The sequence below is a fragment of the Engystomops pustulosus genome, chromosome 6 (genome assembly GCF_040894005.1).
Source record: "Engystomops pustulosus chromosome 6, aEngPut4.maternal, whole genome shotgun sequence".
Taxonomy (NCBI): domain Eukaryota; kingdom Metazoa; phylum Chordata; class Amphibia; order Anura; family Leptodactylidae; genus Engystomops; species Engystomops pustulosus.
Genome location: NC_092416.1, coordinates 88,273,603 through 88,291,529, shown reverse-complemented (window position 1 = coordinate 88,291,529; position 17,927 = coordinate 88,273,603). Strand labels below are relative to the sequence as shown.

General features: G+C 40.6%; 1 protein-coding gene across 2 annotated transcripts in view; it reads right to left on the bottom strand.

Moving 5' to 3' along the window:
• The window catches only part of POLD1 (DNA polymerase delta 1, catalytic subunit), a 123,853-nt gene that overhangs the window by 82,322 nt on the left and 23,604 nt on the right, over positions 1-17,927 (bottom strand). For both annotated transcript variants that reach the window (XM_072110283.1, XM_072110284.1), the window contains exons 6-11: positions 12,892-13,060; positions 4,708-4,813; positions 4,400-4,529; positions 3,960-4,126; positions 574-678; positions 3-143 (exon numbers count right to left, since the gene is read on the bottom strand). In XM_072110283.1, the coding sequence (XP_071966384.1) occupies positions 3-143; positions 574-678; positions 3,960-4,126; positions 4,400-4,529; positions 4,708-4,813; positions 12,892-13,060 (818 nt within the window). The remainder of the gene's footprint in view (positions 1-2; positions 144-573; positions 679-3,959; positions 4,127-4,399; positions 4,530-4,707; positions 4,814-12,891; positions 13,061-17,927) is intronic.

Sequence of the window (17,927 nt, the reverse complement as noted above, 5' to 3'; positions counted from 1 at the left end):
ACCTGTAGAAGATCAAATTGAACTCGGCCCTCAGTATTAATGACTTTGTTCTCTCGTCTGCCCATCTGTTTGGACTGGAAGGATGAGTCTCGGATCACAGACTTTATGTTTCGCATTCTTCCCAAGAAAGGAAAGTTGCCAACCTGCATCACAGAAAAACTCAAACATTTCCACATTGCAATCATTTTGTGTTGTCTGAATGCATTTATAATTAAAGGAAACCCGTTACCAGAGGTAACTTATTACACTTTTTACATTTTCTCTACATTAGTTAGTTTTAGTAAACTGTAAACTTTAACTGGCTCCCTGCCAACACGTGCACCCAAGTCCGAGGTCTGTGCTTTTTAAACGGTAACGGGCACCTGCTACTACAAATCCTTATAATACAAAAGCTTACAATAAATAATACCTCCTACTTTTGAGAGGCTACTAAGAGGTAGGTGGTTGATGGTTTGTTTGTGAGCTTTTACTACGACAGTATATACAAAACAGTAAGATATTCTTTTAACCAATGCAATTTAAAAGTGGATACTTTTTTCTTTTCTTTTAAGATAATGGAACAAATAAGATTACCTTTAGTGTATGAGCTCTGTTGATCAGGTATGGCACGTCAAAATTCTGAATATTGTAGCCAGTAATAATATCTGGATCAATAATGCGAACAAACTCTGCCCAGGCCTGAGAGGAGAAAGAAGGGTTATTACGGATTTCTGCACAGTGACACTTAACTCCTATGCATATGACAATTGTGTTATGCTGAGATGTTCCTGATCCTTTAAGGGTATTCCCACGAAAACAAGATTGTTAAATATACTCAGGATAACAAAATAATACACATTCACTAATTCACTGTTATTAACAAAGATACAGAATTTCACAGATATAATTCCAACCTATCAGTCCTGATATTTACAATTTTGGTTGTCCCAGGTTACGAACGTAAATCTTCTGACTATGGTCAAATTCCTCTCAAGAATAGCTTGACTTGTCAGCACACTGCAGTGGTCTCTGCCTACTTCCACTGCTCCGATCTGGACCCCAGTGTTACCTGCAGGAACTGCCGGTAAGATGGCGTCTATGACGTCATCTTACTGGCAGAGTGCCACCCTATGCAAGTGCATAGGCTGACACTGATAATGCCCTGCAATACATAAGTATTGCAGGGTATTATTATGAACAAGCAATCAGATGATTGCTTGTTCATTTCCCATGGTGGAAAAAGTGAAAAAGTAAAAAAAAAAATTATTCAATAAAAAAATAAAGTAATAAATCACCAAAAATGCCCAAAAGCCCCAAAACATATAAAGAGACATATAACTAAAAAAAAAGTCTAAATCATAACACAAACCCCACATATATAGTATCACCGCGTCCGTAACAACCCGTAGAATAAAAATAAATAATTATTGAACCCGCACGATGAACGCCGTAAAAGAAAACTGTTATAAACACTCCAAAAATTATGATTTTTACCTATTCAATCCCACAAAAAATGCTATAAAAAGTGATCAAAAAAACATATGTACTCTAGAATGATACTGGTGCAAAGTACAACGTGTCCCGCAAAAAACAAGCCATCAACCAGCTCCGTAGCCAAAAACGTAACAAAGTTATGCCACTTGGAAGATGGCAATACAAAAATGATATATTTTTCCCCACAATAGGGTTTTATTTTACAAATTTAGTAAAACGTAAGAAAATATATTCATGTCTGGTATCCCCGTTATCGTATCGACCCATAGAATGAAGATAATATGATTATTAGTCTATACGGTGAACACCACAAAAAAAAAAAGTAAAAAAAACAGTAGAGAATTGATGCTTTTCTACTCCTGCTCTCAAAAAGAAGTTCCTAAATTTTCAACAATAGGTGATACCAACCCCAAAATGGTAACATTGGAAAAAGCATCTCATCCCGCAAAAAAAATGCCGTCACATGGCCCAAATAGCGCAAAAGCGAAAATTTTACAGACTTCAAAAGAGGCCAATGAGGAAAGTAAAATCCTGGCAGCTGCAGGGTGCTCCTTCCCTTCTGCGCCTCGCTGTGCTCCCATAAAACAAGTCACGGCCACATGTGGGGGGTCTCTGCACTCGGGAGAAATTGTAGAACAAATTGTATGGTGGGTTTTGTATTTTTATCTTTTGGAAATGTGTAAATTTTAGGGCTAAATGAACGTATAACCGGCACAATTTGACTATTCTAAATTTCGCCTCCATTTTGATGTAATTACTATGAAGATCTCAAGGGGTTAACAATCTTCGTAAAATCTGTTTCTGATAGCTTGAGGGGTGCAGATTTGAAATTGGGTTGGTTATATGGGGGGTTTTGATGCTAAATATGTAAATTTTCATTCAAAACTGTATTTATCCCCAAAATAGTCAATTCTGAAAATCCAGAGAAGCGATATTCGATTTGTAAGCCGCGTGACATCAAAATAAATTATCCAGACATTTCAAAAATGGTGAAAATGTAAAGTAGACATATGGGAAATGTTATTCAGCAATTTATTTAGGTGGTAAATCTATCTGCCTGAAAACGCAATGATTTCAAATTTCAAAAATGGCAAATTTTTCAGAAAATTCATCATATTTTCTTTTTTTTTGTAAATAAACGCAAAACTTATCAGCCAAAATTTACCACTAAAATGAAGTACAACATGTGGGGAAAAAAAAACAATCTCAGAATCGTTTTGATAAGCAACAGTGTTCAAAAGTTATAACCATATAAAGCGACGCATGTCAGAATCCAAAAAATGGGACTGAGCCTTAAGCTGTAAAATGGCTGTGTCCTTAAGGGGTTAAGATCTTTCTTTCATGGGCAAACCATGCAAGTTCTGTAAGCATTTGCTGGCTAGAAAGCAAGTGGTGAAAGGTGATCTATGTTTATTGTTAAAGTGTAAAGCAAACACTTATTTAAGTGCACAAACCAAATGCACACAGACACCAATTATGGATGGAGAATAACAAAAGTTTCCCTTTTGTAGTATAATAGAATGCATTATTGTACTTTACTTGGCGATCAGAGAACCACAAAGCAGTTCCTATTGCCATAATATGTAAACCCATTGAAAATGTCACCAATGTCACCAATTTTCTAAGTAAATGTATTGATTAAGGATGAACTGTGACATGAAATTCTCAGCAACAGTCGATCCAATCTTCAATGGCAGAAAATAAAACCATAGATGTCTGCAAATCTGGTGTAATAAGAAATGCTACATAGAAAAAGTATTAAACATCTGAGGAAAGAGGTGCAAAAAGCCATGGCAAGTCATGACAACGACAAAAATCTATTAGTAGATAGAAAGCAATCATTCTACTAACCGCGATGTAATAACAGTCAATAGAACATTTAGAAATATTTACTTTGTGACATATTCAATACTTATTGTACCTGCTGTAGGTCATACAGCAACTCTGGCAAAAAAAAAAAAAAATCACTTATCTTAAATGGAACCCATCAAGACAATGTAACTTTCATGTTATGTAGAGCCACACCAACAAATGCCACTCGTAGCTTTATTTTTATTGCCCAGCTGCTCCTTCCATGTCAAAACTTTACTTTAAAATAATCGAACACCTTGGGCATCCGGCTCCTCATCTCACCAGACCCAGGAGGGAAGTAGCTGAAGGGTGAAGGATGGGAGAAGGCGCGGGGAGGGCAGTGAGGTGCTTTGTTGCGGAAACTGTTAATCTCTTTGATACCGAGGCAAATTAAGAATGCAACATCTACACTATTTGGGCACATGGGTACTGCCATGTAAGCATAAATCTGAAACCATTGAAGAGGAGGGATTAGTGAGGATTGTTCTTTTTAAAGGTTCCCAGATCTGTCATAATTTAACTTCTATTACTCCATGAAGAAAAGCAGTATATATAAAATATATAGAAGCATTGTATGAGTGTTAAATAAGTTGAATAATTTTGAGGCATGCGATAGGAAACAATATATGAAATACCTTAAGAAGTGCGTCTTCCTTCTCAAAGCAAAGCACCTGGGAGCCTACAATGCTGGCACAAGTGCCCAAAGTAAAAACATTACGAACAAACGGGTCCTTCTCCCCCTGCCTCATAACCATGTTGGCAATCTGGATTACAGGATCTTTGTCAGGCTCAGGGAATATGCCTATGTAGGTTAAGATATAACAATTAGAACAAACAGTGAGAGTAACAATACTAAATCATCTTATTCCCAACTCACCCTCTATAACGTGTGTCATAAAGTTGGAGTTACCCATTGAAACCAATTAAGGAGACCTCTATAAAATTTAATAGGGAAACTGTTCTGTGGAAACTTTCACATTTACCCAAAAGATGTGAAAGTGTATCATATTGGTACTATTTTTCTAAGAATATACCTCAACAAGCTCAGGTATCCCACAAGAACAAAAACAATTACCTTTCCTTCCAGCACATTCAATGTCAAAACTAAGAACTCGTAGAGGTGCAATCTTCTGCCATTCTCCTTCTGCGGGATGACTTATGAGGTCAGCCCAACTAATATCAACCTCCAGCTGAGCAAGAGACATCTGCATGGAAATCAAACAGAGGATCAAACAGATACAGTGAGTGGTCAGTAGAGGAGATTTATGACTATAATTGCTTACTGAATGTTTGATAAATTTGACACCTTTTTGGACTGCCTCCCGAAGATTATCCTGTTAGAAATTGTAAGGTAATCTGTTCAAGAAAATGTTCACCACTCACCTTTTTAGCGGTGTCATTATTGCTGTCGCCATCGTTACGTATACGATATTTGCCAGCAGGAAGCTCAAGCCAATTACATCCAACGATATCATTATCAACCATAAACCTGTAATGTACAAACATCACATCCCCAAAGTTCGCCATCAATCAAAAAAATAAAAATAATAGATAACAAAAACCAAGGTCTAAACAAGAAAAACTTTTTGAAAAATACTTTAACCAATAGCAATGAACGGATTTGTAAGGGGTGTGTGGGGGTTATCCTCTCCTGTTTACTTGACATAAGAGAGAGCCCCCTCATCAGCTAAGTTTGGGGATTGGACCACTAGGAGTGACAGCAGTCTATAGCTGTAACTGTGAAACTGCAAAAGAGCGTGCCCTGGATCTTGTAGTGAAACCTTTGGTGCATTAATTTTAATATAAATAATAAAGATTTCCCGGAATTAAAGCCACAGATTTTCTAAAGATAGCCAATCACCTATGGACATGGGAATCGTCAGATTTAAGTGGTAGAAACACATCAAAGTGTAACGCCAGACGTCAATCATTTGGTACTGGGCCATCAACCAACCATGTGTAAGAGGAGGGGTTGCCAAAGTCTGCTCCAGGTTTCAGTAGGTTCCTGGTCAACAACAAACCTGCGTTTTTATTCAAGCTAATCTACTATGATTTTACATATAAAGTGTAGAAATACCTTGAGTGAATTTTCAATGAATACTACAGGTCATTCTGTAGTGAAGCATGTTCAGCCAAAATGTAATAATTATCACATTTATGCCAAGTATGCCTGTACTTGTTGATTAAGTCGCCACTCCCCACACGTTGCATATTTTAAAGGACACCTGTCATCAGGTCTGTGTCACTAGTCCTGTCACTACTACCTGTTGGAGCAGATCACAAGGATCCCATCCCAGTCTTTATCTAGTCAATTCATACATTAATCATTGTAAAAATCAACTATTCTTTATTGTGTAAATGAGGCTGGTCACATGGTCAGAGGCAGTGATGTCACCCCTGTTACCCCTCCCCTCTCCTCCCCCTGCTCATGTCTGTGTGTAATGTATAGTAAAACATTGCTAGTGTGTGTCCTGCATCTGCTGACATGCTGCATCCTCCTAATACACATGTGTGACACAGACATCAGCTACACATGTGCAACACCCTCGCCGATGCAATGGCGAGGGAGTGTTTGCGAATATGTCCCACCTGCATGTAATCACATTACACTACATGGTCCTTATAGGACATGGGGGATATTGCAGTGGTGAATCCTGCCTGGCAAGGCAGAGGTTAAGTATTTTGTATGATGCAAGATGCTATTGTCCAATGATTTGTGTTACATCCTGTCCTTTGTAAGCTGAGATGTGATTGGAGGAGCAGCCACCACCTGACCAAAGGGAGGTAATAAAACCCCTGGCCAGGAATGTTCTGGAGATGATTCTAGGAGTTAGTCTAGAGAGAAGTCTCTCAGTTCTAGGACTATTCTAGTATGTCTATTTAGTGAGTGAGTGAGAAATCTCTGTCTAGCCCATACCAGAGCAGGAAGAGCCTAGCCCCTGCCTCTGAAGAGTGGAGTATCAGACTAGAGTTAGTGTAGTGAGGAAAAGGGGTATCATCTTACCTTTAAAAGGTGATACCTGAAGCCCTACAGGACAAGCTGAAGCTTCCTATCAGGACACAGCTGCCTCCCAGCCTGCCCTCTACATCCAGGCTGGTGAACTATCTCCTGAGGCTCCCTCCAACTTACATCTCAGCACTCCATCTACCTGTTAAAGGCACGTTACTGCGGTTCCTGCCGGTTCAAATAAAGAACTGTAAGTTGTTTTCTTCAACTTCTGTCTCCGTCTGGTCCCTGCTAATACGGCTGCCTTCATCACCGGCACCCTGTCCATCACCCAGAGACTCACACTCGGGACATTAAGGGGTTGCCCCAGGGAGATCCGCTATAGCAGCCTCTCCCTCATCATTTCTTGCCAACACCACCCTACTGGAGACCTGCCAGGCTGTAGGACAGCCCTCCGGTTCCCCATACCAAGCACCGTGACACAAGCGTGCTTAGGCCGCAACCGCCAGCCACTCCGGTACTGCGGGCCCCGGCTGACTCCAGGCCCCGAGAAAAGGCTAGGCCCCGGTGGGGGATGTTGCACATGAATCTGACATGTTCTGCTATAACATGGCTGCCTGGAGCTGTTGTATCTCTCCTATACACACACAGGCTGCAGGGGGCGTGGCCAGCAGCAAGCACATGGAAACATTACACCATTATACCTCACATCATTATACATCACATCATTGTAGAGGCTGTCAGTCAAGCACTGGGGGTGTGGCTGTACCTCCCACTCATGAATAAGCTGGACAGCTTGAATATGCTAATGACTCATTGGACATTTCACAGGTCATTTGCATACAGCTTTAGGACCTCATTGCTTAAGTTTACAGGCATGTAGAGGGACAATGAAGGGATAGAGGCAATGCTCTCTAATGGCAGTTTATGAAAATATATTTAGATTAGGGGGGTTATTTTGCATGACAGGTTCTCTTTAAGTGCAACAAGTGAGAATCCACAGCATAATAAAGTAGCGTTAAAGCGAATATGATTTGTAAAAATTAGTGTAGACAATGCATTTTTTTTTTTTTACGCAAAAAATTGTTGCTCAATGTGTAAAATAGAAAATTATCCTGCCATTTTGGAAACTGTACAACCATTTGTTCACTTTTTATTAAAATTTTTATATGCTGCAGAATGGAGAAAAAATGGCAACTCAGATATTTTCCGTGGTGGGGTTCACCATTGGGGAAAAAAAATATCATTTTTATATGTTGATAGAGATGTCATTTCCAGTTTAGGGAAAGGGTTATATCTAAGGTTTTTTTTTTAAATTCAGTTTTTTAGGGCCCCTAAGGGGTCTGATCGCTTATACTATATATACTGCAATACTACTGTTTTGCTGTATATGCTTTATTTTAACTGCAGATCTGTATTGGTCTCCAAACGACTTCCTGCTCAAAACTTTTGAAGTTACACCACCTGCTAAGCCAGATATCCTGTCTCTCAAGCATTGCAAATTGGTCCAAAATTTCTGACCAGACATGATATTATAGTCTCCAAAGAGATAGAAATTACAATTCCAGTATATCTTGCATTGCAGGTGAAGGGGGAGGGGTAGGAGGCAGACAGCACACTACAGAGAGGCACTTCCTGGTTCAGCCGTGCTTCTACAGCAGCGTGAAGAGGAAACAGAAGCAGCTGCTCTACAAACAAGATGTGCCAGAAAAGCTCAGTGCGTTATTGTGTCTTACATCCATCTCATGACTTATCTCTCTTTTTCTATGTGGCAAATACAAGTAGACTGTTCAAAAGTGTTGTCTTCTCTGCTCTGAGAGTCCCCGGCCACAATGACCATCACTGAGTTATAGGAGCTAAGCAATAAAACGGAGTAACATTGCAAAGTAAGGGGTCAAAATGATCTTTACTGTGTAAAAATGACTAGAAGAATATAAGAACTTTCTTTCATGAGGAAACCACTTTAATTTGAGCACGGTACATTGGATGAAGATGCAATTTCTCTGAACGGAGCCGGCAACAGAAGCTGCGGGTGTAGACTGGAATATATTTCTGATATTGCTCCGATCGCAAGTATCAACCCCCTTACACGCTGCAGTCACGTCTGACCGTGGCGTGTAAGGGGCATCTCAAGTGATTGGGGGGGGGGTTTCCGCCGCTCGGATGGCAGCCCCAGGGTGTCACAGGGCTGTGCGAACTTCCTCCGGGAGCTGGGTCCTGTAGGACCCGGTTGTAACACACTGAGCATGCCCAGCTGTGCACGGTGTTATAGGAATAAGAGCTTGAACAAGCGATCAAAGTATCGCTTGTTCAAACCAACCTGTTAAACAAAAAAACAAAAAAAAAGTTTAAAAGTTTTTGTAATAAAAAGAATTAAATTAAAAGTCCCCTATACACAAACATTCTCTATACACATCAAATAAAGTAAAAAAAAAAAAAAAAAAAAAAAAAAAACCTACATATTTGGGAGGAGGAAGGCCTTACACTACTCTAACACTACTAAGGCTGCAGAGGAACTGTGGCTCAGCAGGGGCTGGGCTTCAAAGCATTTCCCCAGTCACGGTGTCTCCACGGGCTTCAGCTTATTTCCCCCCATTTTCAAACAGGAAACGGATAGGCATAAAAACTCAAACCAATACATTGATTAGTGACAGTTATGGAGTTATGCTCCATCTCAGCAGCTACATTTTTGGATTTGTTATCTTCAAGGGATCTTAGTGGTCCCATTCCCGAGGCTCTAGCACCCTTGGGTCCAGAGATATAAATATCTCTGGATAGGACCATAGTCAGGTTTGGTATCAATGCGATCCAGGGATTCACCCAGATCCAAAAATACTAGAACCCTGACCCTACGACATCCCATTTAGAAGCTATGACTTCTCCAAAGATCTGGATGTAATACCAGTTTGAAGGGACCTTGTGTGTGTGATATAATCAGACACCTCAGAATGAGCCTGGTCTTTGTCTTGGAACCCATAATACCATCAAGTGCAGAGGAAGATCTTAAGGTGTGAACTTAGGTTCCATTAGGCTTACACACAAAGTAACTAACTTACTGAACTGCTGATACTTGTTGTTTCTTACTATATATCTCTACTGTATATATTGTTTTGTCTAGTGTGCCTTTAAGGAAATGAAATATAAAATCTAATCTGCGTTTCTCTTTTATCTCGATCCACTAATCCAAACGTCAGTGTCTTGGTCATATACATGCTACCGGGTTGGTTTCTCACCCTACATGATCCCGTTACGGACTGGAATTAAATTAAAGAACTGGTGGCTGTTTAATTTGGTTGTATAAAATTTGGTTTCACTGAGGCTAGTGAAAGGGGTCTTATAGCCATTCAGGGCTGTTATTTATTGTTGTTCCACATCTGGAAGTTGTGAAGACACCTTTAAATCACTTCCTTTACCTCTCAGAACCCGTGAGTTCTGGGGGTGTCAAAAAAGGATAAGTAAGTGACTTTCAGGGGTCCGAAACGTCACAGTTTCCATCACTTTTGGTATCGCCACGTCCGTAACAATCTGTACAATGACTCAGAAACTTTATTAGACCCGCTCGATAAACAGCAAACCTGAAAAAAATTTTCATAAAATGCTTTCACAACAATGTTCCAAAAAGTGCCCCACAATCTTCTGAATTTATCCAGACAGCCTTGGTGTTTGTAAACTATATTCACGTAAGGTAAAGTCAGATGTACTAATTTCTTCCACTGAGAGACCGTAGGGAAGCGATCAGCCATCCAGCGTATAGCAATGGCCTTACGGGCCAAAAACAGAGTTTCCTTCAGAAAAACTGTTTCATAATGGGACCAGTCATCCTCACAGGTAATTCCCAACAGTCAGCAGAGAAACTACTTCTCTCCAGAATATGGCAATGTAATCGCAAGTCCATATTAGGTCCACATTGCATCTGTGACATCTAGAGTTCGGCAATCTATGCATATGGAACAATCCGACTGGAGTTATATAGCATTGATGGATGATAACCAACCGATTTATTATATTGGCTGCCGGTGATATTGAGGTGTGAGACTTCTGGGCCGCCCCCCAGTCTTCATCCGATAGTGAGGAAATGAGAGCCTCCCATCAGACTCTGACTGGGGACCCTCCAACAGCTCAGAGAGGAGGTGGGTATAAATAACAGATACCAGACCTCTAGGACCCTGTGAGCGTAGAATTCCAATAAGTGGGAATGAGGAGAAAGCAGTCTCTGTTGGAACTGAGCCAGAAAAGCATGCCTTATCTGTAGACAACGATAGACTTCCCTATCTGGAACATAAAAAACGGATTGAATTGCCTCCACAGAGAGAGCCTCTCCATCCTCCCCAAGAAGTTGAGAGATGTTCACTAGGCCCTTAGCAGTCCATAATGAACCATCTTGCAAATCTGAAAAATGGAGCAACCCTGGGTGGGACCAGAGGGGAACATGAAGAAGGGTGCCCAGTGCAGTTTCTTGGCATGAGACCACACCTGTCTGGCCAGCCTATGCAAAGGGAGAAGGTGGTTAGGCTAATAATGAACAGGCTCCAATGCAGGCCACAGGAAATGTAGGCAGAGGCACCAGGAAAGGTGGCATTCAGCATCTGGCATCTGTCCGGTTGACACCCAAGTACGGAGATAGAGAAGCTGACCTGCCAGGTAATACAATAAGGGATCCAGCAGAGCGGCCCCCGCCCAGATGAAAGACGTGAACAAAGAGTCCAGCTGAGTGAAAAACCGTCTGGGCACTGGGATATCTGCACGCTCTAGGGTGTACAACAGTTTAGGCAATGAAATAATTTTAAGTAAATTTATGCGTCCAATCACAGACACAGGCAGGAGCCTCCAAGTATTTACTTTATCTTTGAGATAAGCCACCAAAGGGGCAATATTAAGGGAAAAGAGGCAGGGGATGTCCTGTACAATATGTACACCCAGGTATTGAAATCCTTCCACTATCTGAAGGCCACAGAGCTCAGGGCCCCAACCATAGCCCTCCCTACGTAGTGGCATAAGAAAGGACTTATCCGAATTAATGAGGAGGCCTGAGAAGTCACCAAACCAATTTATAATTGAGATGACCCTGGGAGGGTGGCAGCAGGGTTAGCCATATACAACGCTACGTCATCGGCATAAAGGCCAATTCTGTTTTCCCATGTCCCCACTCACACCCCCAGAAGAGCTTCATCAAGGCAAAAACGGATGGCTAGGGGCTCCATCGCAATTGCAAACAGGAGCGGTGAAAGGTGACATCCCTGTCTGGTACCTCTATGGAGGCAAAAGGAGGGGGAAAGTAAACCATTCACCAGCACCTTGACAGTAGGGGAACTGTACAGTATAAACACCCACTTTACAAACCTAGGCCTGAACCCGAATCTTTCCAGTACTGCCAACAGGTACGGCCATTCTACTGAATCCAATGCCTTGGCGGCATCTAGTGAGGCCAAGGCCAAATCTTGTTGTTCCCACCACCCCACCTGGGAGATAACCTGGGCCAGTCGAATATTATCAGACGTGCACCTGCCAGGAATAAAGCCTGATTGATGCGGATGTATAATTTCTGTTATAACTCTACTTAAAAAATTGGCCAGGATTTTAGTCAATATAGTATTTTTAGTGTACGGCCCCCTAAAAATACAAAGAGAAAGGAAACCAACATTGTTGATTTTCTTTCCTCCATACATTCAAGAGTTAATAAAATATCATCAATAAGCTAAAGACCCTCCAAATTATTTGTAAAGTGCATCTAATGTTGCAGAAAATAAACCCTTATATGTCCAAATAGCCAAAAAAAATTAAAAAGATTGCATAGCCAAAAAAAAAGTGACAATGAAATCAGCTCTGAATGGCGCACCTTCCCTTCAATGCCCTGGCGTGTGCCCATACAACAGGTTACCACCACATATGGGGTATTGTTATACTCGGGAGAGATTGGATATCAAACTTTGTAGAGCGTATTGGTATTTCATCCATGGAGAATGTGTACATTTTACAAAAAACACATTCATTTAGCAAAAAAAATGTGAATGTCAAAATTGAACTCGATTTTGTTTTAACCCCTTTAAAACAATCATAAAAGTTTTTTTACATAGGTTGAGGGGGTGTAGTTTCTATAATGGGGTAATTTATGGGGTTTTACTTTTATTTAGGCCTCTCAAAGTGACTTGAAACCTGTGCAGGTCCCTCAATAGCAGGATTTTCTATTCTTTATAAAAATGTGAAAAATCCTACAAAAAAAGAGAGAATTTGTATAAAAAAAAAAAAAAAAAAAAAAAAAACCACACAACATGTCGACATAATTACTAACATTTACCGAGTGTCTACTTTAAGTTTTGTTGGTGTTATGACTATGTGTGGAAAAAGTCGAGATTTTGAAAATTTTTGTGTTTTTATAATTTGTACCAAATATCTGGTTTTCTCATAAATAAATTCAAAACATACCACTAAAAATGTTCAAACATGAAGCACAAAGTTTCATTTAAAAATCACTTGGATATGTTAAAGTGTTCAAAAGTTATAACCACTTATAGTGACACGGGGCAGATTTGCTGTGTCAGCAAGGTGAAAAGTGGCTTCTGCGGTAAGGAGTTAAATCAAATGCAGAAATGATAAAAGTCAGTAAAAATGATAGAGAATACCTGATTTCAAAGTCAATGTTGGCTTCAAAGGCTTGATAACAGTGAACTGGGAATGTACCAAATCGTATTCCTTGTTCCAAGAGACGCTTAGCAGGTGCAATAAGACGTGGCAACGCCATGGTGATTTTGAGAAAAGGATTGATCTTCTTACCATGATAACCATACATATCTAGAGAGACAAAACACACAATTTCATAGATCCATTTTTTTTTAGTTAAAATAAATAAATAAATAAATAAAAGATTTAGATCAGATATTCACATGCTCAAAATGTCTAGGCCCAGGTGTCATCTACCCTGGAATAACAATAATATGATGGCAATATAAAACCCAAATATACATATCTATATTAGAGAGTTCAAAAAAAGAAAATGGCAGCACTCAAATTAGTGAAAACAAATGTGGTGTTTATTCCACCTAGCAACGTTTTAGCTGTGTCCCAGCCTTGGTCAAGCAACGTGTGTCATGATACAAAAGGATATTTATAGTCTGTGTGATGACATCATATACAAAATAAACAAACATAAGTGATCGATATATATACATTTTGTGGTGCATTATCAATTATAGTTACCGTATAAACCCGAGTATAAGCTGAGACCCCCGATTTTACCACCGAAAACTGGGAAAACCTATTGACTTGAGTATAAGCCTAGGGTGGGAAATGCATTGGTCACAGTCTCCCAGTATATAGCCAGCCAGCCTCCCAGTAGTATATAGCGAGCCAACCCCCCAGTAGTATACAGCCAGCTAGCCCCCCAGTAGTATACAGCCAGTCAGCCCCCCAGTAGTATACAGCCAGTCAGCCCCCAAGTAGTATACAGCCAGTCAGCCCCCCAGTAGTATACAGCCAGTCAGCCCCCCAGTAGTATACAGCCAGGCAGCCGCGATGAGGATTGGGAGCCGCAACGAGGATTGGGGCTCCAGAGGGTGAGCATGTAAGCTTTTTTTTTGTGCTGAAAAACTCGGCTTATACACAAGAATATACGTACATCCATATACAAATCATGCATTCTCCGCTATGATACAGTGCTGATTTATATATATGATTGTGCACTCAAACAATTAGAAAATGCATTTATACTTGTAATAATATAGCGATTCACCTGCGTGGGTACCTCCTCCTGGCATGGTTAAACAAACAGACGCTGTTCGTGTCTCCATGGCACAACTGCGCATGTCCGTGAAAAGTAATGGAGAGCAGATACTCTAGTGTGCATGTCACAAAGGCATAGGCATTATTGACTTCTAAAGAGGTGGATAAACACCATGTTCGTTTTCACTAATTTGAGTGCTGCCGGCTTCTTATTTTGATATCCACTGGACTCTGGCTGGTGAGAGAGAAGGGAAGCACCCATATCTTTATCTCTAAATGACTGTGCTGCTATTTTTTCTATTTTAACAGATAAATCTGTCCTTGTTTAAAAATTGTTGTACACTGCGCCTCCTATTAGTTGGTTTACTTTATGCCTGAAAGTTAGGATGAGATTCTGGAGCAAGGACCTTTTTGGCGCAAGGCCATGCTCCCTTATCTCAGGCCCCCATTAGTCGAGCTAGACATGGGAGAGCCGGAAAACTGTCTAAAACCATTTATAAATGTGTTGCAGACAGTTTTCTAGTGAAAACTATGACAGAATTCTGTTGTGAACAGATTAATAAATCTCCCCCAATAAAATTTAAAACTTAAAAAAAATAAAGTCAGAAAAACGCTCATCTCCAATTCCTTACAAAAATGGAAATAAAAATTGGAGGCATTCGCTGCAGAGAAACCATATGAACCATACCTAAAACCTAACTTTTAATTTGGAGAAAAATGATTAACTATAAACGCTGCGAAAAAAACTTGACTCAATGGTTGCAATGGATCAATGAACTCCCAAGTATCGGGCACAGGTGTCCCTGGAAGAATTAAGCCCTTTTCACTTCCGCATATAACATGTGCATATAAAAATGCTCATGTTTCTGCCATGCAGGACATTGAATACTGAACCATTGTATTCAAATGGCTTTTTCAGATTTCATTAATTTTAAAGTGCATGAAACTCTTGGCAGGCTGTACTTTTATAAATGACACATCAAAACACATTGCACTGACATACATGCAAGTGCGATGTGTTAGCCATATAAAAGATAGACCACATCAAAACATAAAACCTGATCAAAAAACGTGTGATAAACTAACAGAAATCTGATTGAAATGGTTGGTGGACATTTTTCACTGTCCAAAGTCTGAGGAAACTCTGCAACGCTTGCATGTACTGGCCTTACCAGCCCTGTTTTTTTTGTTTTTTTAAATATTTTTTATTGACATTTTTTTAACACAAGAAAAAGACAACAACCTTTCCTTGTGTTTAACAACCCCCCCCCCCCCCCCTCAACCTTAAATTGTGTCATTGACCGCTAAACCTGTTAAAATTAACCTGGGAACCCGCCCAAGACTGCATGATAGTTGCCACGTCCCTGAGAACAGTTAGGCTAGGAGTCAAAAGCCAAGTGCACCATCGTTTTTCAAACTTTTTAAGGGTATCTCGCTTTGTATGAATATATTTCTCCATACTGAAGATATGATTATTTGTGTTACTACTCGTTTATATTTAAGAGGAGAAGCATCAAGCCAGTGGGCAGACAGCATCTTCCTTGCCTGATATAAGATTTTAGTAACCCTCGACTTTTGTGCCATCGTTAAAGGAAGCTCCGAGGTGTAACCGAAAACTCTCACTGGGTGAAATTGTAGCTCCAAACCACCTTTCCAGCAAGGCAAATATTTTTTGCCAGTGCCGCTGTATCCTATGGCAGCCCCAAAACATATGTAGTAGGTCAGCTGGATCTGCCATGAATCGGGAACATTTAGCATCTTCCCAATACCCCATTTTTTGCAGAAGTACTTGAGTGTGGTACACCCTGTGAATGAGAAATAATTGAGAACGTCTATGTGCTATATTGAGAGATACTGCGGGCACCATCGTTGCTACACAACCCTGTGTCTCGAAGGCATGTCGAATCTGCAAATATTTAAAGAACGGTGTTTGTGGAAGGTCAAATTCGGTTTGAAACTGTTGAAAGGATGGTAATGTAATATCACTGTACAATTGAGCAATATATCATATACCTTTTTGTTCCCACACTTTGAAGTCCTCTAAGTGATATAGTTCCCACTTATCTGAGTTACACCAAAGCGGAATAACTTTGGTAATTCCCACAATGCCCCGACAGTCACTGCATTTCCACAATACCAGGTGCATCATACGCAATGTTGGCAGATTTTCTTGGTGCAACTGAAACCTATGTGCCTCCAGCATCGGCAGAAGTGGGCCTTCCCCACCAAATACTGTAATATGCGCCCCGCTAAATGCTCTCTTAGTCCTTCTCCCCACCCTTTAAAGTGTTGAAACTGGGCAGCAAGAAAATAAGCCTCGGGATTAGGGACAAATAGACCTCCCTCGCCCCGCGGGAGCTGCAAAGTTTCCAGTTTAATCCTCGGAACTCCCTTACCCCTAATGAAGCCCCTGAACATACTGGAGAATAATGTAATATATAGTATTTTTGGCATAATAATCATTTTAATTAGGCCGATTCTCCCAACTACCCCAAGAGGTAATTTACCCCAAGCCTCCATCTTCATTTTGACTTTTCCTATTAACGCCTACATGTTCACTAGTAAGAAATCTACAATTCTGTGAGATATTTGTATACCCAAATATTTAAAAATTTGTCCCAACTCTACTTGTCCCAATTCACTGTAAACCCTGCATACACTCCATACTCCTCAATTACTGTAACAGCCCTAGTCAGGGAGACCTCTGAGTCCCTTAAAATAAAGTAATAAAGTCATCCACGTATAGGGCTATTTTCTCCTCTAGCCCCCCATATTTAAAGCCTGTCAGACCAGCATCCTCTCTCAACCACACCACCAGCAGTTCGATGGTCAGGGAGAAAAGCAAGGGGGGCAACGGGCATCCCTGTTTCACCCTCCTTCCCAACCTAAAATACTCAGAGAGAATATTGTTGACACAGATGCTTGAGGGTCTGTATACATCAAGCGTACCTCATTTGTGAACCTAGAACCAAATCCCAGGACAATTCATTCTACACTAGCAAAGGCTTTTGCCACATCTAGAGAGACAACTACGCGATTGCCTGGATTAACTGGGGTCGCCTGGAGATTCACAAAAGGAATTTCACATTGAGGGCTGCAAATTAGAGGGCATAAAGTCCACTTGGTCTCAATGGATCAGATAAGTTATTACTGAGCCCGGACTGCCTGTACCTTCTCTAAAATCTTGACATCATATGGCAGTAGAGAGACAGCTCTATACGACTCCACCCTCTCCGGGTCCTTCCCAGGTTTTGAGAGAAGAACAATTGTGGCCTCTAGCATGGAGGGAGGCAAGTGCTGTGCCTCTTCTGCCTGCCATAGGAGTATATGAAACTTGGGCAACAGAGACTCCCCGTATTGATTAAACACATCATCAGGCAACCGATCAGGGCCAGGGGTCTTGTTGTTAGCCATAAGTTCAACAGCATGTTCCAACTCCTCTAAAGCTATGGGTGCCTCTAGAGTCACTTGTTGCTCCTGTGTCAACTGTGGAAGGGAAACCCCCTATAAGTACTCCTGAATGATCTCAGTTGAAACCTGTACAAAAAATGTATAGGGTTCAAAAAAAGGCATAAAACTGTTCTAATATAGCGGGTGATTCACAGATCATTTCTCCTGCTGAGTTACACAATCCTGCTACAAACCTGGAATCTATCTGGGCCTTGGCAATACAGGCAGTCCCCGGGTTACGTACAAGATAGGGTCCGGAGGTTTGTTCTTAAGTTGAATTTGTATGCAAGTCAAAACTGTATATTTTATAATTGTAGATCCAGACCAAAAAAAATTTGACCTCAGTGAAAATTGGAGTTTAAACATTTTTTGCTGTAATGGGACCAAGGATTATCAATAAAGCTTCATTACAGACACCTTACAGCTGATCATTGCAGTCTGGGACTATATTCAAACATTCAGGAAGCCTTACCAGAGGTCAGAGGGGTCT